Here is a 24523-nt window from a genome sequence, read left to right as displayed (position 1 = left end):
CAGATTCACAATCTTTCATAGGAGCAACATTTATAGAATATTGCTATATGCTCAAAATTACGACCAAAAACACATTTATAAGCTATATAAATCACAGAATATCCTCACAAGAAAAGTACGAACACCATTCACAGTGGAAATCATTATATTCTTGCCACAATATTTCCCACCTTACTAAAAACTGTTCTTCAGAGAAAGGTCTCTCAAAAGAATATTGACAAGTAGGGAGAGACTGGAAAGCAAAAAGCTGAAACATCCCTGATCGTAACTGTTCAGTCCATGTCTGGTCTAGATATGCATCTGAAGCCTGGAGGAAGTCAGCATGCCGTGGGCATAATGAAGAGATCAATTCAGGAAGCAACCCCCTAGCCACTTCAGCCCAAGCCAGAAGAGATCCAAATTCAATGCCACAGTTTCTCACCATCCTGGAGATCTTCCATATAAGGTAAGTCTAAGGCATGCAGTACATTGATTACTTCCTGCTCTCACTCCAGGTTCAGGGTTACCCTCTGGAATGCTTAGTCTTCATTTCCAGGCCTTCACACATGATGCTCTTCATTGTAAAGATTTATTTGTAATACAGAATAACACACAGAGAAAGACATCTTTCATCACTTTGTTTTTTTCCCAAATGGCCACAACAACCAGGGACAGGGCTGGAGATTAGAACTCCACCTGGGTCTCCCACATGCGAGACAAAGGACCCAGGTATTTGGGTCATTTTCTGCTTCCTTCCCGGGCACATTCTGATAAAGCCAGCGAGCTTCATCCGAACTGGGAGAGCCAGGACTCAAGCCAATGCTCTGATGTGGATTGCAGGATGCAGCTTAACCCACTGTACCATGATGCCAGGCCACAAGAAACTTCTCTCTACAGACACATAAGTTTGTGCATGCATTATTTTATGGAGCAAATGCTCAGGGTATCCAGAGGACACAAAAGTTCTAATGTAGAAGAACCACCACAATCCTCCTGGAAGTGAGATGGGTTCTGACTTTGAACAGTTTCTCTAAGCCTGGTTCTTGGTGAGTACTGGGTCCCTGTACTTATGCACACCTCCTCCCTCATGGAGAACAGCTCTCTGTCATGAATTTTTTTCTCAGGAATGCATGGATGAGCAGAGAGCAGAACCCTGCTGGAAATTAGACTTACCGCACCGGCGCTGCCTTTTAGCCATGTGCCTGGGCTTCAACACGAACTGGATCCCTCCATCAGACAAGATCTCCAGAACGGGATCCTCCATGCTCAGGGCGGAGGTGGACTTCCCCGGTTCCTGATTATGAAAGGCAGCTCGATGGTAGCTTGCTTGGATAGCATATGGACACTCATGCCCTAGGCAGAGAAAAATCTCAATACACATCAGGCTGATGGTGACAGGTATGATCAAACATGCCTTGTTGTCAGTGTGGGTACAGCACCGGGGACAGCTCAAGTTCTCCTGGGGCTTCTGCAAGGAAGAGAGCTGTGTCTTGGGAGTGAGCATCAGGTGTGCTCTCTCTGGGGAGGCACTGCATAAAGCAGGCACCCAGGCAGAGGACCTTTCCAACGCAAACAGAAGTAGTAGCCCATTGCCTAGCTTAGAAGACCAAGATCCCTCAGTGCACTGCACACTGATGACTTGTTATTTCCGTTGTAAAGTAGAAGGCCTGCTAAAATCTGCCTTGACTCCAACTAGATTTTTAACGTCCTCATATGAGTAAACATGAGTAAACATCAGTGGTCTGCATTTTTTAAATGATTGGGCCATATATGTCATGAGTTGCTGTAATCTAGAATCTCTCTCCCACGATGTTAGATCATGAAAAGAGACTTCATTTCTCTGTCAGTTTTATAGCCTGTGATTCTCAAGAGCACTGGGGCCATGGTCTGCTGTTACACTTCCCTCCTACTTTGGCCCTCTCGGGAGCCCCTCACAGCTCACTAGCTGAGGGAGTGCTGCAGAGTGTTAGAGACCCAGAGCCATCCTACCAACTGATGTTCACGGAGTACATGTAATGTCATTGCTTTCCTCTCTCATTTTTAAATTGCTGGCAACCCAAGAAATTTTCAAGATCCTCTGCTCCTGGTGGGTATTAGCAATTGGGATGTCCATGAAGACACCTCTGTCCCACATTGGACCACCTGGTTTGGTCCTTGATCATGGATCCTGACTGAAGCTCTCTGCAAATGCAGATCAGACCCTAAGATGCAGAGCTGTTGTCTTGAACACTGATGTTCCTGCCACTCACGTGCAAGACTGGACTGATGACCTGCCTTCTGGCTCCTGGCCCTTGCCCTAGGACACCTCCAATCTTCGTGGACCTTTAAGGATAGAACTAGCAATTTAACATTCTGTGTCTATTTTTGCCTCTCAAAAACTAAACTTCGAACATGTTTTCACGATTCTGTGCTGTCAAAGGGATTTTCTTTTCAACAACAAAGTGAAAGCTCCCTTTATTCAATTTCTGACATATTAGTTAAATTTTCCATTTCATGGGACATTAATACCCTGTTCAGAGCAAGAATTATAGCAACTTGTCTCTTTCATGGTAAAAGAAGCTTCTACAACTGCAATATTAACAAAACAAAACCATCGGCATAACCAGGACAGAAAAAGATGATCAGGAACTGAGAGCATATTAAACACACATCCATAATGACCGCTAGGAGTCACCAACGACAGATACACTCTTAGGATTTCTTGGAGCCAGTCACAGTGCATGCCATTGTTCGGGTCCAAATCATCCTCCAGAAAAAACATTTTACATAAACAAATGCCATCTACTCAATAAATTCATTTACAGTATTTGATTTGCACACTAACTCTACTGCTATCTTTATTTTAATTTTTTTTTATTTTTTGACAGACGGAGTGGACAGTGAGAGAGAGAGAGAGAGAGAGACAGAGAGGAAGGTCTTCCTTTTTGCCATTGGTTCACCCTCCAATGGCCGCCGTGGCCAGCGCGCTGCGGCTGGCGCACCGCACTGATCCGATGGCAGGAGCCAGGTACTTATCCTGGTCTCCCATGGGGTGCGGGGCCCAAGAACTTGGGCCATCCTCCACTGCACTCCCTGGCCACAGCAGAGAGCTGGCCTGGAAGAGGGGCAACCGGGACAGAATCCGGCGCCCTGACCAGGACTAGAACCCGCTGTGCCGGCGCCGCAAGGCGGAGGATTAGCCTAGTGAGCCATGGCGCCGGCCTCTATTGCTATCTTGTTACAAAGATGTCAAAATTAAGGAGAAACATCATAAAATAGGTGGTTGGCTTTTGTCCTCAGATGTATTTAGCAATTCCTGAATTTTGAGACTGACAAAGTACATTCAGAAAGAACAGAAACTTTATTTTCAAATTTTGTAAGTGACTTGAAAACATTATAAATTACACATTAGTTCCTTTACATGACTGTTGAAAGAAGAATAGGAAGATTGCCCAGGTAAGTAATACTGTTTGATTTTCATAGAAATCACCAGCATTATATTACAAAGTCTATGACAAATAGTATGCCTCCCTTCCTTTCCAGGGCTTGTTTCTGTGAGAGACACTGAAACACATGATGATTCATGAATGGTCTCTTCTTTATATAGGTTAATTCAACAACTATTTTAGGAGAAGTATAATGTTTTTATCAACAACCTCAAGATCAAGTGCTAGAAAATTCAACAAAAAGAATGGCTGAACTGTACATGTTTGTTAATCAAAAAACCTTTTAGGAGTTTGAATGTGATTATCTTAATTTTTAATCATGCTCAAATAACTTCTTGACATAATTTCACAATAAATATATATGTGTTTGCAGATGACATGCATGCATGTATACACACACACACACACACACACACACACATACATTCATAAACACAGGGGAACCAGAAACTCCACTAAAAGACTACTGGAACTCATAAGAGAGCTTGGTAAAGTTGCAGGATATAAAATCAATGCAAAAAAGTAATAGACTTTGTGTACCCAGACAATGCCAAGCCTGACAAAGAACTGGTAAGATCAGTCCCATTCACAATAGCTACAAAAATGTCAACACCTTGAAATAAACTGAACCAAGAAGGTGAAAGATCTCTACAATGAAAATTATTGAGCATTAAAGAAATAGAAAACAGAGAAAAATGGAAAAATCTTCCATGTTCATGGATCAGAAGACTTATCATCATAATGTCCATATGACAGAAAGAAATTTACAGATTCAATGTGATCCAATGAAAATACCAAAGGCATTCTCCTCAGATCTAGAGACTATGATGCTAAAATTCATACAGAAAAACAAGAGAGCCCAACAAGCTCAAACAATACTAAACAACAAAAACAAAACTGGGAGCATTACAATACTAGATTTAAAAGCATACTACAGGGGCCAGCACTGTGGTGCAGTGGGTTAACACCCTGGCCTAAAGTGCCGGAATCCCATATGGATGCCGGTTCAAGACCCCGCTGCTGCACTTCCAATCCAGCTCTCTGCTATGGCCTGGAGAAGCAGCAGAAGATGGCCCAAGTCCTTGGGCTCCTGCACCCACGTAGGAGACCTGGAAGAAGCTACTGGCTCCTGGCTTTGGATCAGCACAGCGCCGGCCGTTGTGGCCAACTGGGGAGTGAACCATCAGATGGAAGATCTCTCTCTTTCTCTGCCCCTCCTCTCTCTGTGAAACTCTGACTTTCAAATAAGTAAATAAATAAATCTTTTTTTAAAAAAGCATACTACAAGGCATTGATAATCAAAACAGCTTGGATCTGACACTAAAATAAATACATAGATCAATGAAACAGAATAGAATCTTCATAAACCAATCCAACATGTACAACCAACTAATCTTTGGACAAATGAGCTAAAATCAATACCTACAGAATGGTCAGTATCTTCAACAAATGGTGCTGGAAAGTTGTATATACATGTGCAGAAGTATGAGGTAAGAACCCTACCTATATACCTATATACCCTATACAAAAGTCCACTCAAAATGGATCAAGAATCTCAATCTATGACATGATACCATCAAACTGCTAGAGAACATTGGAGAACCTCTGCAAGACACTGGCATAGGCAAACACCTCTTGAAAAAGACCCTGGAAGCAAGGAGATCAAAGCAAAAATACACAAATGGGATTACATCAAAGTAAGAAGCTTCTACAAAGGAAACACTCAACAAAGTGAAGAAGCAACCGACAGAATGGAATAAAACACTGGCAAACTATACAACAGATAAAGGATTAAGATCCATAATCTATAAAGAGCTCAAGAAACTCAACAACAACAAAACAAGCAACCCAGCTACAAAATGCTCAAAGGACTTGAACAGGCATTTTTCAAAAGAGGACATTCACGTGGCCAAGAGACACAAGAAAAATCCTCAGGATCACTAGCTACCAGAGACATGCAAACAAAACCACCATGAGGTTTCACCTTACCTTAATTAAATTGGCTTTCATGCAGAAATCAACAATAAATGTTGGTGAGGACGTAGGAAAAAGGTACCCTAATACACATCTGTGGAAATGTAGATTAATACAGCCATTATGGAACACAGTATGAAGATTCCTCAAAAACAGGAAAATACACCTATCATGTGACCCAGCCATCCCACACCTGGGAATTTACCAAGGGAAAGGAAATCAGTGCATGAAAGAGTTATCTGTACCCCCATGTTTATTGTCGCTCAATTGCACAATAGCTAGGATATAAAATCAACCCAACTGTCCATCAACCAATGACTGGATAAAGAAAATGTGCTATATACATACTATTCAACCACAAAAAAGAACAACATTCTGTCTTTTGCAAGAAAATGGATGCATCGGAAAACCATTATATTTAGTTAAATAAGCCAGTCCCAAAAAGACAAATATCATATGCTTTCCTTGATCTGTGGTACCAAATAGAGTACAAAAATTTAATGTATATGAGTAAAATTCACATTTTGAGATGTGATTATTGTTTAAAGCCCTTGTCTGTAAATAATAACCTGTTCCTCTACTATTTAGAACAGTGTTGTTGTTCTTTCTTACTACTGGTAAATTTTTTACTTAGTGGAGGGTTAAGCATATGATTTTAAAGTAAACTGAAAGTATGTTATTATAAAACTTAAAAGAAAGAATAAGAAAGGAAGGAGGAGGGAGAGTGGTATACTTGGACATAGACCTGACAGATTTTGCAAGACTTAAAAATAGAGATTACCTATGAGACTAGAAATGGAAAGGGGAATACAAACCAGTATATGGGCATCAATCAAATGTTTGGAGAGATGAAATTCGACCCCATTTTCATTTCATTACAAAAAAAGAAAAAAAAAAGGACTATTCCAAGACAGTTGTGCTATCCACATGGAAAAGCAGAGAATAAAACTTCAGTTTCTTTTCCAACTACAACTTAAATTGCTGTATGAAGATATGTTGTCAGGCACCCAGGGTAGAGTATACACTTGGCAATTCCTTTTATAAATGAGTACTGACTACATGAGGTTGTTTTCTCCCTTGTAAAGATATTTAAGCTTAAGAACAAACAATGCATAGTCTGGAAATTAATAGTTACCATTTTGAAGCAATACATTTCATTTTTTATTTTGCTGGACACTTACCGATGAGCGGGTAAGAGGTCTTTCTCTGGTTTGAATAGACCCACAATTGGTAGTCCATTTCTGAGCCCTTAGAGACAAAAAGAACTAAGTATCACAAGTCTTTGTCAGGGCATACTTCAAGGATGTATTTCTTTTGTTTTTTAGAAAACTTTAATAAATATAAATTTTGAAAGCATTTTCCCCCCATAACCACCCTCCCACTCGCAAACCATCCCATCTCCTACTCCCTCTCCCAACCAACTCTTCAGTAAGATTCATTTTTAATTCTCTTTATATACAGAAGATCAACTTAGTATATACTAAGTAAAGATTTCAACACTTTGTACCCACACAGACATACAAAGCATAAAGTACTGTTTGAAGATAAGTCTTACCATTCATTCACATAGTACAACACATTAAAAACACAGATCCTACATGGGCAGCAAGTGCACAGTGACTCCTATTATTGATTTAACAGTTGACACTCTTATTTATGACGTCAGTAATCACCCGAGGCTCTTGTCATGAGCTGCCAAGGCTATGGAAACCTCTTGGGTTCACAAACTCCGGCCTTATTAGACAAGGCCAGAGTCAAAGTGAAAGTTCTCTCCTCCCTTCAGAGAAAGGTGCCTCCTTCTTTGATGGCCTGTTCTTTCCACTGGGATCGCACTCACAGAGATCTTCCATTTAGGTCATTTTTTTGCCACAGTGTCTTGGCTTTCCATGCCTGAGAAACTCTCATGGGCTTTTTAGCCAGATCAAGGATGTATTTCTTTAGCATTTCTACATTTCCAAACAAGAAAATAATTGGGACCAGTGCCAATGCTATTCGAGTTAACAGGACTGACCGAAATAACTTCGGTCCCTTTCTGAGCCTCCAAGACTACACCCCAGATTCATGCCATATGACTTTTGACAAGGATCACAATGCTATTATCCCAAGTGACCTAAGGAATAAAGAATCATATTTATGCCACTTCACTAGTAAAGGTAAGTCTAATCCTGATCATTCCACTCTCAGCTATCTCCAGTCTCTTTGAAGAATGCTGTGTTTTACTGGACTTAGCTGGCTTTCTATCATCTACACAAGAGACCTGGATTAAGTTCTCAGCTCCAGGCATCAGCTCTACTGCTGCTGTAGGCACTTGTCGAGTGAAACCATAGACATAAACTCTTCTGTCTGTCTATGTCTCTCAAATAAAACAAGTTTTTAAAAAAGACATGTATGTGGTGTGCACACACATTCCCCAAAGAGCAAGCTTTCATTCAACTCTTATCTTGCTCTTTAATAATTTATTAGAGGCACCAGATATATCATTCCCTGAATCAGCATCTAAGGCATACAGCTTTTATGCAGGTGTTCTTCATGTCCAAATTTACAAGGAGTGAGATTTTAGCATGGTGGTTTGAAGATGCCTGAGACTCACGCCACAATAGCTGGGTTCCAATCCAAGTTCTAGGTCCTGATTCCAGCTCCCTGCTAATGTGCATTCTGGGAAGCAGCTATGAATTCTCAAGTAACTGGGTTCCTGCCACCCACGTGGGGTACCTGAATCGTACTCCTGCATCCAGACCTTAGCTTCAGACCACCCTTAGGTGCTGTGGGCATCCAGAGATTGAACCAACAGAGGCGAGCACCCTCTCTATGTATTTCTGTGTCTTCCTCTCTCTGTGTCTGTCTTCATCCCTCTTGCTATCTCTGTCCTCTCCGACCCTCAAAAATTAAAAAAAAAAATTCAACTAGACATGTCTATTAGGTTTGTGTACACTGAGATGATAGGTGTGGGATTGGAGAAACCAGAATATACAGAAATAGCAATCCAACAGACAAGGTTATTAGGAAGCATGTAAGATATTTTTGTGTGTATATATATATACATTTATATATATACACACAAAAAAAATAAAATACATGACAATAGCAATCTGAAATTATACTCCAATTTCATTAAATTATGGCTTTCAGTTCACATGAAATTTAAAATCGGAACAGAAGAGCAATACCCATACATAGACAAATACATCTCCGACGTTTTCCATTCCCACATGTGCACATGGTTCTGGGGACAAAATATATTGCTGCCTACAATTGGTCTCTTTGCCCGGAACTGTATTTTACAAATATACACTGTAAGCATGTGTGCATGTATCTGGATCAAAGGGAAAATACATTCATCTCAAAAACCAAAGTTGTTATTTAACTCAAAGTATCTTTCAGATTACTTACACTTAATCCTAGCACTGGTAGTGCCATATGGATAACGTCACTCACTGTGTCTAAATTGGTAACTGTTATAATTCCAGACTGTAAAAGGGAAAAGAAGAAAAAACTGCTGATACAGGAGAATGTTAAAGTATATGGTTACATAATTATGAAACTCTTGGTTTCAGGGTAAAGTTTGAGTAATGACAAAGCAAAATACATATGAAGCACCAAACCTTAATGATAACTGATTTTTATTACTTTACGTAACACAAAGCCAGAAGAAAGAATTTCAATTAATTAACATGTTTCTAATAGAGGAGTTATGATACTAAAAATATAACTGCTTAGGCCCAAACAGAAAGAACCTCAATTCAGAAAGAGCCCAACACCCAAAGACTATTTCCATCATGCAGGGAATAGTTCAACAAGGAGTCAGTCTCTCTCCTTCTCTTGATGAGTTGTGTTTTTATGTTTAGATTGATTTCTTTGCATACCATATATTCAGTCCTCGTCAAATGAGAGTAAGAACTGGCTCTCACAGGCATTCTTGCTCCATAAACCACTATGTAGGGAATACCTTCTCCTAGTCAGATCACCCCTTTTAGATTTTCATTGTCAAAATGTATTGAGACCATGAACCCAGAATTCAAGGCTGAAAATTCTAGACATCTGAGTTCTTTTTTGAGATACCCATAGAATTTTAAAACTGTACATGAACACTTTCACAGAATTTTTTAAGGAAAAAAACTCTTTTGAAGGATTACTCATCTTTTTCCAATTTATCTGGTTTGTAACATAATGGATTTTCATGGTATATGGAAATCATTAAATTCAAAATAAGCAGTACAAGGGTATGGGCCTTCTTTTCTGATCCTGTTCTCTCTATGAACACATAGATGGAACTGCTTATAAGCATGTAATTTAAACTATTCAATAATTAGAAAATATGGAAATGAGTTTCATTTCTTTTCCATATGAGATGTTACTCCATATATAACGGCCAGGGAAATGTGACCAGATCTCTAAGAGTTTCATATGAAAATTATGCAACAAAAGCAGCTATGTGCTCCAAGACATTAAAACAAATGTGCTGAAAATGAAAAAAAAATTTAAAAAAGTAGAGGCTGTCCCAGCACAAAAACAGAAGATATTTCAAAATGGGAACTTTAGCTGTGAAAAATATCTGAAAGAACAATGCAGTGGGTGGACTAAAAAGCACAAGTGAGATGGCAAATGGAAGACAATGAATTTGAAAATACATCAATTGGAAACAGTCAGTCTGAAAAAGGAAGAAAGGTACGATTGAAAAAATTAGAGCTTACTGCCCTAGTCCAGGAGAAGATAGTTTTTAAAAAGTGGAAAGAGTGTAGTCTCAGGGAAGAGTTGGGGAGAAAATGCCAGAGGAAACTCTACCAAAATTAGAGGGACATGGTGGACCTCCTGTGGATGGCACGGATGCCCACAACTTGGGACTCCAATAGCCGAGAGCCTGCCCAGCAGCCGAGAGCCTACGCACTGGCATTGGAAAGTGAGGTGAGACCAGACAGTACTAGCAGTAGTCCAAGGCACTGGTGATTAAGCTGCAAAGAGAGCCTAGAGAAAACTTGGCTTGCAGCCCCAACGAGGAAAGTGTACTTTCCAAACTAGAAGAGAAAAAAAAGTATGGACACAATTTCTCTTTCCCCAATCACTTTACAATGCCATTCTGTAACAAGCCAATAGAGCAGGTGCCATTTTGGACATATGTAACAGCTGTGCCAGCTCGTGTCCATGCCCAGCAACTAGTTGAGTGGAGACCCCTGACTAGTGGGAAGAACTAACAGGGGGATAGGAGCCTGTGACTTTGTGAGGCTTCTCTACTGGGACTGTGAAAAAAACTGAGGGTGTGAGGCAGGATCCACGGTGAGGCTGGGACTTTGGGCACTCACACTGGGAGACTCCACATGCTCAGGGCTTCCTGGTTACCTGGTGAGAGACATCGCTGGAGAATCTAAACTTACACTGAGGACTGCACAGATCCTTTGTGTGCTCCCTGCGACAGAGTGGATGAATATTATAGCCACTGGGGCTAGCGCTAAGGCACTGGTCTCCATTAAGGAGAGGAGCTCAGCTGAGCAGAAAAAATTTCCCTTCTGATAAAAAACAGAGAGAGAGATTTCCTGTGCCAAACCTGGGTGTATCACCTCAGACATGCCCTTAACCCTGGAGAACTGAACAGAGCTCCCTGATCACACCCACTACAAGCTAGATATTCACTTAAAGTAGACATTCCACTTATCTACAGAGCCACAGTACACAGATAAAATCCACTAGACCAAAAAAAAAAAAAGAAGAAGAAGAAGAAGAAGAAGAAGAAGAAGAAGAAGAAGAAGAAGAAGAAGAAGAAAAGGAAGAAACCAACAAGTATCTCCACACATGCCAAACAACAAACCCACCAATTCAAGAAACAAGAATAAGGAACACGACATGACACCCTGAAAAGAGTAAAACCCTTCAACAGTAGATTGTGAATACATTGAGGCAGAAGAAATGTAGGAAATGGAAGTTTAAAAATTGATCGTAACATTACACAGAAGTTATCGGACACAAATGCACAAACTACTGAAATCTGTACAGGACATGAAATAAAATTTCCTCCATGAAATTGAGACCTTAAAGGGAAATCAAAATGAAATGAAGAATATAATAAAATGAATTAAAAATGCAGTGGGGAGCCTTAACAACATAATCAGTGAAGAAGAAAGAATATGGGCCGGCACCACGGCTCAATAGGATAATCCTCCACCTAGCGGCGCCAGCACACCAGGTTCTAGTCCTGGTCGGGGCACCGGATTCTGTCCCGGTTGCCCCTCTTCCAGGCCAGCTCTCTGCTGTGGCCTGGGAGTGCAGTAGAGGATGGCCCAAGTTCTTGGGCCCTGCACCCCAAGGGAGACCAGGAGAAGCACCTGGCTCCAGCCTTCGGATCGGCGCGGTGCGCTGGCTGCAGCGTGCCGGCCGCAACGGCCATTGGAGGGTGAACCAATGGCAAAGGAAGACCTTTCTCTCTGTCTGTCTCACTGCCCACTCTGCCTGTAGAAAAAAAAAAAAAAGAAGAAAGAATATAAGACTTAGGAGACAAAGCACAGGAAAGAATACAGTCAAACCAAACACAAGAAGAGGAAATTAGAAACCTAAAAAACACTGTTGGAAATCTACAAGATACTATAAAGTGACCCAACATACAGGTTCTAGAAGTTCCTGAAGGCATGGAAAGAGAGAAAAGATTAGAAGGCCTTTTGAATGAAATAGTAACGGAAAACTTTCCTAATTTGGAGAAAGAAAGGGACATCCAAGTAAGGAAGCACATGAAACTCCTAATAGACATAACCAGAAAATATCCTCATCATGCCACATTGTAATCAAACTCACCACAGTAAAACAGAAGGAGAAGATTCTAAAATGTGCATGTGAGAAATGTCATGGTACTTTTAGAGGATCTCCAGTTAGACTCACAGCAGACATCTCATCAGAAACCCTACAAGCTAGGAGAGAATGGCCAGATATACTCCAAGGCTTAAAAGAAAAAAAATGTCATCCAACAATATTATACCTGCAAAGATCTCATTTATGAACGAAGGTGAAATAAAGACCTTCCATAACAAACAGAAATTCAAAGAATTTATCACCACCCGTCCAGCCCCACAAAAGATGCTTAAGGATTTGTTGCACACAGAAACATGGTCATCACTACAAAAGAAGGTAAAGGAAGAAAATCCCTCAGTAAAAGTTCAAAGGAAATTCAACGTAAAAAACAGGAATATTTTTGGGAAAATGGCAGGGAAAAGTAGTTACTTATTAATAGTCATCTTCAATCTAAATGCCTTCAAATCCCCCGTTAAAAGACACAGACTGGCTGAATGGATTAACAAACAAAACCCATCTATTTGCTGCCTACAGGAAGGAAAAAATGTTTGCAGTCACTGTGAAATTTCCCCAAATTTGACAAAAATAAAAAGTTACAAATTAGCAGCTGGTGCTGTGGCATAGCGGGTAAGGTCGCTGCCTGTATGCCGGCATCCCATATGGGTGCCAGTTCAAGTCCTGGCTGCTCCACTTCCCATCCAGCTCTCTGCTGTGGCCTGGGAAAGCAGTAGAAGATGGCCCAAGTCCTTGGGCCCCTGTACCCACGTGGGAGACCCGGAGGAAGCTCCTGGCTCCTGGCTTCGGATTGCAGTGCCTCCAGGCGTTGCGGCCATCTGGGGAGTGAACCAGTGGATGGAAGACCTCTCTCTCTCTCCACGCCTCTCCTTCTCCCTCTGTGTAATTTGACTTTCAAGTAAATAAATAAATCTTTTTTAAAAAGTTACAAATTAAAGGAACTCAGAAAATATCAAACAAAATAGATTCAAAGAAAGCCATGTTTTGGCACATTGTGGTCATATTACTGTAAGTCAGAGAAGGAGCACAGATCCTGAAAGCAGGGACACAAAAATAGGCAAATAAGACAGTCACCATGGATCACTCAAGCTATCAGAAAGCATCGTGACCAGAACACAGTGGAATATCTGCAAGGCGTAGAGAGAGAAATATTAGCTAGGATATTCTTTCCAGGTTCAGCAAAAGTGCCTTTCAAGAGTGAAGCTGAGGGGCTGGCGCTGTGGTGCAGTGGGTGAATGCCCTGGCCTGAAGTACTGGCATCCCATATGGGCGCTGGTTCAAGACTTGGCTGCTCCGCTTCCAGTCCAGCTCTCCTCTGTGGCCTGGGAAAGCAGTGGGATGGCCCAAGTCCCTAGGCCCCTGCACCTGTGTGGGAGACCTGGAAAAAGTTCCTGGCTCCTGGCTTCGGATCCGTGCAGCTCTGGCCATTGCAGCCAATTGGGGGGTGAACCATCGGATGTAAGACCCCTCTCTCTCTCTCTCTCTCTCTCTCTGCATTTCCTCTCTCTGTGTAAGTCTGATTTTCAAATAAATAAAATAAATAAATCTTTTTTTTTTAAAGTGAAGCTGAAATCTACACATTTTTGGATGAAAGCAAATTAGAAAATTGGTTGGCACCAGAACTTTACTACAGGAAATGGCAAGTTTCCGTAAGATAAAATCAAGAGAAAATTAGAGAAAACTCAGATTTTCAAGTGTGAATGAATAGCATTAGGTATGATTATTTTATGAAAACCATACATAAATGAAATTGATTTTGAAAAATTCCAGGATGAGCAACCATTTGCCATAACTAAAACCAAAGCAGCTTGAGACAAGGGTGCTCCTCCCTACAGGAGAACTCCACTTCAACTTCTTCAAGCAATTCCTCTGGTTATGGAAAACAGCTCATAAAAGATGCCTGGCTCTGATTAGCTGCTGGGAAATGGCTGTGCTGGACTAGGCTTTTTCCACTGCGAATACCATGTTTTGTGATCTGAAGCTGCTGTAAAGAAAAAAGTCAAATAGCGTATCAGTGTTATCATGGTCACCGTTATGAAGATCTGCGCTAGTGTGTCATGATTTTAGAAATCAAATGTGATCCAACTGAAGATATTCTTCCCTACAACATACAAAAATGAGGAAGACACACACCGATCTCTCCAAAGGTTCACCCCTCCAAGTTTAATTCAATCCTGACAGACTTTGGTGTGGGACGTAACCAGCTCAATGCAACACCTAACTCAGAGAGTGGATTCTGTTCCACAAAGGGAGCATTACTAGAGCAAACAATCAATTGGAACATGAAATGAACAACAGGTGGCAATAGTATTTATACCAATGTTCCATTTCCAGGTGAGGACTGTATGGTGTTTATCTAAACTATATCTTGATCTTGGGAATACACAGGTATTCGAAGATAAAGGCATGCAGCATATGTAACTGCCTTCAGAAAGAAGCATATCCAGACACATATCAAGAGACAGACAGAGAAAATAAATTATGGAACAAAAATAGGACAAGATGTCATCAAATCAGCACATTTGGATGTGATAGTCCTATCACTCTTTCACACATTTCAGGGTTTTAAAATTCCTTCCAAATAAATAAAAATATTTTAACATGAAATAAATATTGAAAAACTGGGAACAAACAAAAACACTGTTTGAAAGTAGTGACAAATGAAGAGAAATATTTAATTCCCAGAATACTGGCTTGGGAAAAACACTTTATGAAAATGTGAAACTCTGTGGATATTTAACACGAAATAGTCTTTCTAAGCATAAGCACTGAGTTATCGTGGATTCCCAATGCTTCATATAACCTAACATTTACTTTTTTATGTACACAAAAAAATTGCATGTGTAGGTGAAGATATATTTCTCCATGTTCCCTTCGGAATACTCTCACTCTCCCATCTCTCTCTGTCACTCCAATCTCACTCTCTCCTCCCTCTTCTTCTCATCCCCTCCTCTCTCCTCTCCTCTGTTCCATTATATTGTTCCTCTTCCCATACTTCTTGATCTCTATCTGTTTCTCTACCTAAAATCTCTATCCCCATTGTCTCTACCTCTCTTTCAGTCAAAGTCAGGAAATTGGAATTTAAAATGTTGAGTCCAAAACACACTTACATAAGGAACGTTGCTAACGGTATCTGACTCTATCTGTAGAACTGTCGTCTGCTTTTGATCTTTCTCTTTCGACTCAGTTATACACCTAATCAAAATCATTAAGAAACAAAAATTAATGAATTAGCTAATGTTTCTCTTCAAATCAATTCATGTGGCAAAATGTTCTATATATTTCTCATCATTGATATGTACCTATATATACACATATACACACACACACACACACACACGAAACTCTTGTTTGAGGTAGCTAATACATATACTGATACAGAGACATACATATGCATTTCTGTGCACAGATATCTATAGCATACTTACAGGATATAAATATTTATATTCATCTATAAATAACTTTTATATTATTTAGATTTAGATTTGTAGAACTTCTCAGCAAGGTCAAAAGATGAGGAGTGGCATCGCTGTGGCATACGAGGTAACATCACCGCCTGTGGCACCGGCAGCCCATATGGGCACCGGTTCCAGGCCCGGCTGCTCCTCTTCCAATCCAGCTCCTGGCTATGGCCTGCGAAAGCAGTAGAAGATGGCCCAAGGCCTGGGCCCCTGTAGCTCCACAGTAGACCAGGAAAAAGCTCCTGGCTCCTAGCTTCAGATCAGCCCAGCTCTAGCCATTGCGGCCACTTGGGGAGTGAACCAGTGGATGGAAGAGCTTACCCTCCACCTTTCCTTCTTTCTGTAACTCTACCTCTCAAACAGATAAATAAATAAATCTTTAAAAAGCCAAAACAAGAACAACAACAAAACCAGATGAGTAGGAAAATAATTCTGGGAAAGACGGCATGGCCTGGAAAATAACAGGGAGTGTCTTGATGTGTGGTTTGGGCAGCAGATCCACCCCTCAACGTTTTCCTATCTGGACCGCCTTCATGGCTTCAAGTGTAGGAAGCAACAGGTGCTTTCAGACTCACTCAGTAGAGCACTGAGTAGATCCACTCAGCTACTGAGTAGCTCAGTACTAGCTACATTTATAGACATTTAATACATATTGGGAATATTGTTAGCTCTGATCCATAGGCTGTATGGAGGGAAAGATGAAAGATACATCTTGAACTTCTTCAACAGTGAACAGAACACTCATGTGAATGAGGGAACATGACTTACAGCACATGTAGAGAAACCAAGGATTGCAAGATCATCTAAGAGTATTTTCAAGTGGGAAGAGCATTTTTAAGTGGGAATCATGTAGGGGCACTGCTTGCAGAGATTTATGCCTCCTATCACAAACGAAAGATTCAAAATCTGTATGCTAGAGAAATACCTGTCCAGCAGACGTTCCCATTTTTCCATAAATGTCTTCGAACTGCAAGCAGAGAAGTCAGAGAAAATAGTAAGCTACATAAAAGACTAATTCCATCTGATTAAGACTACCATTGCAGACAAACACAGCAGCAGGCAAGTGTGGGTGACGGGGACTCAGGCGTAAGTAGTGCCCTCTCACACAAGGGCTCTGGGTGGAGTCTGCTCTTGTACAGCAACATTACAGCGATGGGAAAGAGTTCTTCAAGGGAAGGAGAAGCTGACTTGAAATGAAACCCTGGATTGCAACTATGGGATGCTAGCTCAGTGATCACAGGAGTCACTGAACTGACAGGAGTCTCAGTATCCACCATCGAAAGTGGAGGTCATTAAACCTCAGAGTGCTCCTGTAGCTTGAAGTGCTATTCAAATGGAAAAAGCATTATGATCAGATTATGTCACACTGAAGAGACTGGGCATGTGAATGGAATGCTCTGGGCTCACTTTAGGGGGGAAATCCATACCACTGTACTTCACAGAGGCTGCAGAATTGTCAGATGTCAAATAAATACCTAGAAAATAATTTTAGTGCTATGATGTGCTGAAGGATGTCAAAGCACCTAGTGTTTGGTGACTAATGTTTTATATCCTTTCTGCTACATCATTAATGTATTTGAAATCCAAAGTGAAAAAGATCTGCAGTCGCAAACATACATGGGCTTATAATTTACTAGCATTCAAAACAGCTGGGGAGTGATTGACTACATGGAAAATAAAACTGACCATTTATATGACTGGGTCCTGTGCCGGCAGCACCTGTAATACCTTGCTCATGAATATTTTCATTATCCCGAGAGTAAACCCTAATCTCTAGTAAGCAGCCACACGCTATTCTCCACCACCCCCAGATCCTACACCATGTCATAACTATCCATTCATCAGGTCATGAACATGTAATTTGTTGCTAACTTCTGGCTCTAATGAACAACACTGCTAGGAACATTTGTGCCCAAAAGTCAGAGTTAGGAACAAACAGAGTGTATGTATGTTTACACTTTTCTTGGACCTATATTCCACAGTGGAATTGCTCAGTCCTGCTCAGTCGTCCTACATTGAACTCACGGAAGCAACAGGTTTTTCTGCAGGGGCTGCCACATTTCCTATTTCTACCAGCGAGAGCTCACCCACGCGGCATTTCTATGCCTTCTCAGGACATGCTTCCACAGCAAAGTGGACATTTCCTTGGCTTTCCACCTTCATATGGACTTGAACACCACGGGTTACTTATGCCAATTTGCATAAGAGTGATAACAGCCAACAGCAAATGTACTCGGTGCTGGGCATTGTTGTAAATGTGTTGTATGTGTTTACATAGCTTCACAGCCAATATAGCCTATGTCCACCTCGTGCCCACGCTTCTCCCTCATTCAAAAAACTGTCTAGTGGAACTCCTCATCAAAGGCACCACAAATAGGCAGCTTCCTATCACCTGCAAGATTAAGAAGACATTAAGCAATAGAATCTGAGAACCTAGGGAGAAAATTTGTCATGGCAAAGAAGACATGCAGACAGTGGTACAAGCATGGCTTTGTTCTCAGTAATATTTGCAAGCAGTTCCATCACAGAACTGAGTTGATTAACAGTTTGGATATATCTCCATTGTATCAACTTCAATATGACCTGACAGACCTGGAGGGAGTGAGGAGAGGAGGAGAGCAAAAAAGAGCACCAAGCACCTGGGATGAACTGTCTATGTGAAAAACACACAGGACATTGGGTTTGTGCCTGTTCAGAGCAGCAGGCAGAGGTTGCAAGGTACCTGCGTACACAAAAACAGACACACAAGATGTCTAGGAAATGGAGCCCCGTTTCCTTTCCTCATACCAGCCTCAAAGTGGGCCTTGGAAAACTCACCCACATCGCATGAATCAAATCTTTGTTTCAGGTGGCCGTATCACTGAAGACACCAAATAGCAATTCTAGCAACCCAGGATATAATTTAATTTGTATATCAAGTATTATTTCTTTAGGTCATTACTTTGGGAGAATAAAAGGACTTTTTCAAGCTGAATTGATCTACTCTACTAGTTGAAACACACAAAAGCCTAGACCTAGAGGCTGGAGGATATTGGAGAGGGGCCCCAGAGCCTTGCTCTCTCAAATCTATTTTTATTAATCCAAAATACCCACTCCCCAAGTAGCTCATGGAGCCCTTGGAAAACCATTGCTTCAGACCAAAGCAAATCATTCCAACAGTTCCCATTTCATTCTCTCCACACATATTGGCACATAAAAACCTCTTGGGGAAAATATGTGTCATACAAGTGCCATGGCTGGAAGTCAAAGCATGAGGCAGCAGATTATTATAGGGTCAAATTAAAATGCTTACCAATCCCCCCCCCCCCAAAAAAAACAAGTTTGGAAGAAAATTTAGGTGCATTTCTCTATCTTTGCTAGAAAAGGCAATAAGGGTTATATCCTTCTATATCAAAGTAAAATTACAAGACTCAGCAGTGATACTTACAAGAACTTGGCCCTATAATTCGCCATGGGCCAGCCAATATTCAGGCACCTGGAGGCACTGGTATCACCTTCCTCAACAATGCATTTGGAAATCCATATTTCATTGACAGGGATGACATATTTGTAGTAAATATTTTTGCTGTACCTAAAAAGATCATCAAGCAAGATGTTTTTTTCTTAAATGTAATGAGAGCACATCCTCTCCTGAGCAAACCCCAATCCTCCATGTTCCATAACCAAGAAAAGCTCACATCCATCTATTCCCTCTCAGTGCACAGCACAGGCAAGAGTCAGGTGGACCTGGACAAAATCATGTGCTCAGTGAAGGCTGGCCCACAAGGGGCCCACACACACAAGATTAATGGCAGCCAGTGGCAACAGGTGGACTGGTCTGTTTCTGAATGCTGACTATGGACTTGAGGCCATACTCTGTATTTTAAAGGTGTTACATCTTAAGAGAATCACTCACTCTCTGGTCATGCACATCTGATTGACTTCAACAGAGTGGCTGAGGGGTTGAACAAAGATTAAATCATGGATGAATTATTTATAAAATTTTCTTCTTCACAGAGATAGACTATACATACATAATCTCGGAATAACCTTAGTTTCAGATATTACAAATACCTTTGAATCTTAATTCTTATACAAATTTTGCATCTTGAAAGCTGGGATGGTGAATGTCTGGTCCCTGGGCTGTACAAAGCCTGTGAAGTCACTGAGGCTGGCACTGCCAAGGCAACTAACTGCAAGCTGGATTCAAAATTCAATAAATCCGTAACAGGCTAAATTTTTAAGTTGATGATTTTCTCCAGCCCGTGAAAGGTGCTATAAATATTCAAAATGATCCTGGCGGGGTGGGGGGACCCTCTCCACTCCTTCTCTAAAGACAGCTTCTTTCAAATTTCCTTTTTTTTTTAAAGGCAGAGTTAGACAGTGAGAGAGAGAAAAAGGTCTTCCTTCCCTTGGTTCATCCCCAAAATGGCTGCTATGGCCGGTGCTCTGCCAATCCGAAGCCAGGAGCAGGTGCTTCTTCCTGGTCTCCCATGCGGGTGCAGGGCCCAAGCACCCGGGCCGTCCTCCACTGCCTTCCCGGGCCACAGCAGAGAGCTGGACTGGAAGAGGAGCAACCAGGACAGAATTGGGTGCCCCAACCGGGACTAGAACCCGGGGTGCCGGCGCCGCCGGCGGAGGATTAGCCAGATGAGCCATGACACCAGCTCAAATTTCCTTCTTAAGATTTGGTTCAGATCATCTGCCCCACAGATTCTGGCTTAAAAAAATACTGTGTCCTACAGACTGCAGCCAAAATAAAAGCACAAAACAAAATGTACCTTAGTCCAAGTGCTCAACGTCTTATCCATAAGGGAAGAAAACACCTCCCATTTTTTTCTGCAGAGAGCACAAGGTGACAATATCGCAGCTTCAGCAGTGATATTGCTCAGTACTGGTTTGGTCCACCCCACTTTCGCCCTCCGGCATGCTGCCTTGTTCATTTACAAATCTAACTCTCAGGTGAGTGGTAGACGTGAAGAGCTCTAAGCCTTAAGGAGGATGTTCAAGGATTTGGCCACAGGGCTCCCTATGATTTAAAGCGATTGAAATGAAATTGTCATAAAATCTGCCATGGGATCCAAAAGAATACAAAGTGTTGAGGCAGCTGGGTGAGAGCCGGTACTATAATAAAGAGATCTAGTTTTAAACATGGGCTCACAGGACCAGCGCTGTGGCACAGTGGGTAAAGCCCTGGCCTGCTGAAGCACCGGAATCCCATATGGACGCCAGTTCTACTTCCGGCTGCTACTCTTCCAATCCAGCTCTCTGCTATGGCCTGAGATAGCAGTAGAAGATGGCCCAAGTCCTTGGGCCCCTGCACCCATGTGGGAGACCTGGAAGAAGCTCCTGGCTCCTGGCTTCAGATCGGCACAACTCTGGCTGTTGCGGCCATCTACGGAGTGAACCAATGGAGGGAAGACCTCTCTCTCTGTCTCTACATCTCTCTCTAACTGACTTTCAAATAAATAAAATAAATCTTAAAAAAAAAAAAATCATGGACCCACGACTACTGTGGTGACCTTGAGGCAGCCACTGGGGCTCTCTTAGCATCAGAGCCTGTTGGAAAACAAGAATACAGACCCATCTCAGATAGTGAAAGCAAGGATTAGGCAAGAGGAGGTACAAGATATCCTGAACACACAGATTGCGCTTAACACACCCCTGATCCAACATACCTCATATGATTGTCACTAAGATGAGACTGCATTTTATAAAACTGGGCCTGAGTCTTGCTTCTCTGCTCTAGGACAGGGCAGAACTGGAAGCCAAGGGGAGGGCAGCACTGGCAACTTTTATTTTTCTTTACTCACTTCCTGGTGAGATTTTGTTTGTGGAACTAGTCTTTGTCTTATATAATATTTCATAAATTATGAAAACACAGGTGGAGCAGATAAGCAGATGTCCAGATCAGTCTATTCCTGCCTACTCCTTCCCTGCACACGTGTATTAAGCAGTTGCCTTATTCCAGGCTGTGTACTGGTTGCATTTGTGCTCAAGGCTGACAGTGGGAGTGACCACTTGTGTCTATCTCCAACCGGCACACCAAATCTGCCTCCTGTACCTTTTGCTTTCACTGTCCCTCCCAAGTTGGGGCCCTTGGTATCAGTGATCTGGGTTATCATCTCCAGGACATAGTCTCCCTCCTATATTGCTGCCAGCTCTCCAATCCATTATCTCCCAGCAGCCACAATGATATACTACAATATTTACCTGATATGGCCATTTCCATAAGGAAACCCCTTCAAAGGCATTTCTCAACCCCTTACTGGGATCTGTCAAGATCCTCTGTGACCAGAACCCTGAGCACTTATTCAGTCTCACCTCTGACCTGGTCAATTACAATGAGCTCCAGAAACATCAGCCTTGCTGAAGCCCTGCTCCCAAAGGGTCAAGCTGCATACACGATGGCCTGCAGTCCCCTCAGCCAGGCAAATCGGGACACCCAGTCTATAGAACAGGTGGCTGCTTCTCACACCAGAGGAATGGTTTCAATGTTGCATCTCACAGAGGCACCCTAGTGGGACTCTTCTCTGACACTCTCCACATGGCACTGTTTATTTCCTACTATCAGATGCACATTACTACAATCTTCAATTGTCTCTTTCTTAGTTTGATCATCTCTAGGCAAGACTCAAGAAAGAAGAATCCTGGGACCAGCACTGTGGCGTAGCAGGTAGAGCCACTGCCTGCAGTGCCAGCATGCCATGTGGGTGCCAGTTCCAGTCCCGGCTGCTCAACATCCAATACAGCTCTCTGCTATGGCCTGGGAAAGCATTAGAAGATGGCCCAAGTCCTTGGGCGCCTGTACCCATGTGGAAGATCTGGAAGAAGCTCCTGGATCCTGCATCCTGGATCCTGGATCCTGGCTTCCAACTGGTGCAGCTTCGGCATTTGCTGCCATCTGGAGAGTGAACCAGCAGATGGAAGACTGTCTCTGTCTCTCTCTGTGTCTCTTTCTCCCCCGCCCTTCTCTTTCTCTCACTGCCTCTACCTCTCTCTAACTCTTCCTTTAAAATAAATAAATAAATGTTCAGAGAGAGAGAGAGAGAGAGAGAGGAACCCTGTCTCTCCCATTCTTGATTCCACTGTCTACAGGGGCACAATACAGAATAAAACTTCCATGACTACTTGTTTAATAAGTGAAGAATGAAATCACTGGCAAAAACAAAGTAAAAACATGCTACTTGCTGAGAAAGAGTGCATGAAAATGAATTTTGTTAGAGACAATATATTTCACGATGATCAGGACAGCATGCAGCATATGCACCTACCGAATGTTCGAGATTTTCAGTACGTCCTTGTACAAAAAAGCCTGATGCTTTGTTTTCTTATTACCCGTTCTTAACTTTATCGGACCGTGCACCAGTAGTCTTCGTTCACGTCCCTTTGAAGCACTTGCATCCTCTGAAGTCCCAGCCTCTTGAAAATCATCGTCCCTGCTCAACAGCAAACACCAAAGAGTAGCTAGTCAATGGTCACAGACTAGTTTGATGCCAGTCATTAGGAGTGACACATGATAAAACTGTCATCTCAATTCCTCAGACAAGGCTCTCCAACTACAGATGCCAATGGGGTTTCAGGTTTTACAGGTCTCAAAGAGCAGGTGGCACTGAGAGAGTTGGACAGGGAACACATCCAAGGGAGAACCTAGGGCAAGTATCGTCTTACAGGAGTGCCAAAGAAGACAGCCGCTCAGACCAAGAGGTGTCAGGTAAGTGGAGAACTGAGAGGATAACAAGAAGGGAGCCATCGCTCCCATCAAACGCTATGGAAGGTAAGGCAGGTGGTTACTGAGGACTCATCATTGGACTTACTAACACGGAGGTCTTGGTAACCATGGACAACTGCTGGTGGAATGATGGAAGGGATGTTTTCCACAAAGTCTGTGGTACACAGAGGGTTCTAAAACAACCCATCCAAAAGCCGCACACCCTAATGATTGCAGCCTATGACTGTGCTATCTGCAAAAAGAGACTGTGAAGACAGAATGAATGTGATGAACCTTCAAATAGGGAGAGTACATTCCCTAGTTTAGGAGGCCTAAACTAACCCCCAAGAGGTCCCCAAATCAGAGATTATCATCTACACTGACTCAGGACATGGCACAGAAGGGGAAGCCAGAAAGAGTTGAAGGGCAAGGGAGAATGAATCTGTCATATGGGCAGGAGCTACACAGAAACATGAGACTAGATGTAGTCAGCCCCCAGGTGACAGCTGGAGGAGGAAGGTACCTCAACTACAAGTAAGGGGATTCAAACAATGTTCTGAATTAGCTCAGAAGCAGATCCTAGCCCAGAGCAATCTCCCAACATGTGGACCAAGCTTAGAGGACCCTATGAAGTGGACCCAGAGAATCCCAAATAAACCTGTGCCCTACAGGTCCGTAACAAGGAATTCCTGTGGTTTTCAATCTCTCCGTTTCTGGTCATTGTTGTACCTCTATTATTTTAACAAAAAGAATGTTGCTTCCTGAGACTAGGTGCCATTGCCATAAGCATCTAAAAATTGGAATGCGGATTTGCAATCAGCAATAAGCGAAGGCTGCAACACGTCTGAGGAGCATGAGAAAGAAAAAGCTGAAATTCTGTGGAATACACAGTTAGCAGAAATGTGCATACGAAAGATTCTGCTGGTGTGCACTTGGCAGTATTGAGGATCAAAAGTCTGTGAGAGCATTTCAGGCATGGAAAGCCAAGACACTGTGGCAAAAACATAGTCTACACGAACGATCTCTGTAGACCCCAGTGGAAAAAAGTGGCAATCAAAGAAGAGTGCACTTATCTCTAAAGGGAAGAGAGAACTTCCACTTTGCTTATGGCCTTGTCCATAGGGGAAAAAACCGCTATAATCCAAAAGTTTTCCTTTTGAAATCTGTATTTATGAAATAAACGTTTTCTATTAAAAAAGGCTTCCATA

The 24523-nt window shown here is 42.1% G+C and overlaps 1 protein-coding gene across 18 annotated transcripts in view; it reads right to left on the bottom strand.

Annotated features, from left to right (window-relative positions):
- The window catches only part of LOC138843571 (rho GTPase-activating protein 20-like), a 111026-nt gene that overhangs the window by 18061 nt on the left and 68442 nt on the right, over nucleotides 1-24523 (bottom strand). For 17 of the 18 annotated variants that reach the window (XM_070048149.1, XM_070048151.1, XM_070048150.1 and 14 more), the window contains 7 exons: nucleotides 22879-23043; nucleotides 19053-19196; nucleotides 16551-16592; nucleotides 15275-15359; nucleotides 8769-8846; nucleotides 6560-6626; nucleotides 1153-1332 (listed from right to left, as the gene is read on the bottom strand). In XM_070048149.1, coding sequence (XP_069904250.1) covers nucleotides 1153-1332; nucleotides 6560-6626; nucleotides 8769-8846; nucleotides 15275-15359; nucleotides 16551-16592; nucleotides 19053-19196; nucleotides 22879-23043 — 761 coding nt within the window. The remainder of the gene's footprint in view (nucleotides 1-1152; nucleotides 1333-6559; nucleotides 6627-8768; nucleotides 8847-15274; nucleotides 15360-16550; nucleotides 16593-19052; nucleotides 19197-22878; nucleotides 23044-24523) is intronic. The other variant, XM_070048161.1, reaches the window with a different exon arrangement.

The sequence above is a fragment of the Oryctolagus cuniculus genome, chromosome 8 (genome assembly GCF_964237555.1).
Source record: "Oryctolagus cuniculus chromosome 8, mOryCun1.1, whole genome shotgun sequence".
NCBI classification, from domain to species: Eukaryota; Metazoa; Chordata; class Mammalia; order Lagomorpha; family Leporidae; genus Oryctolagus; species Oryctolagus cuniculus.
Note: the sequence above shows the minus strand (reverse complement) of the source record. Positions and strands in the feature narration are given on the sequence as shown.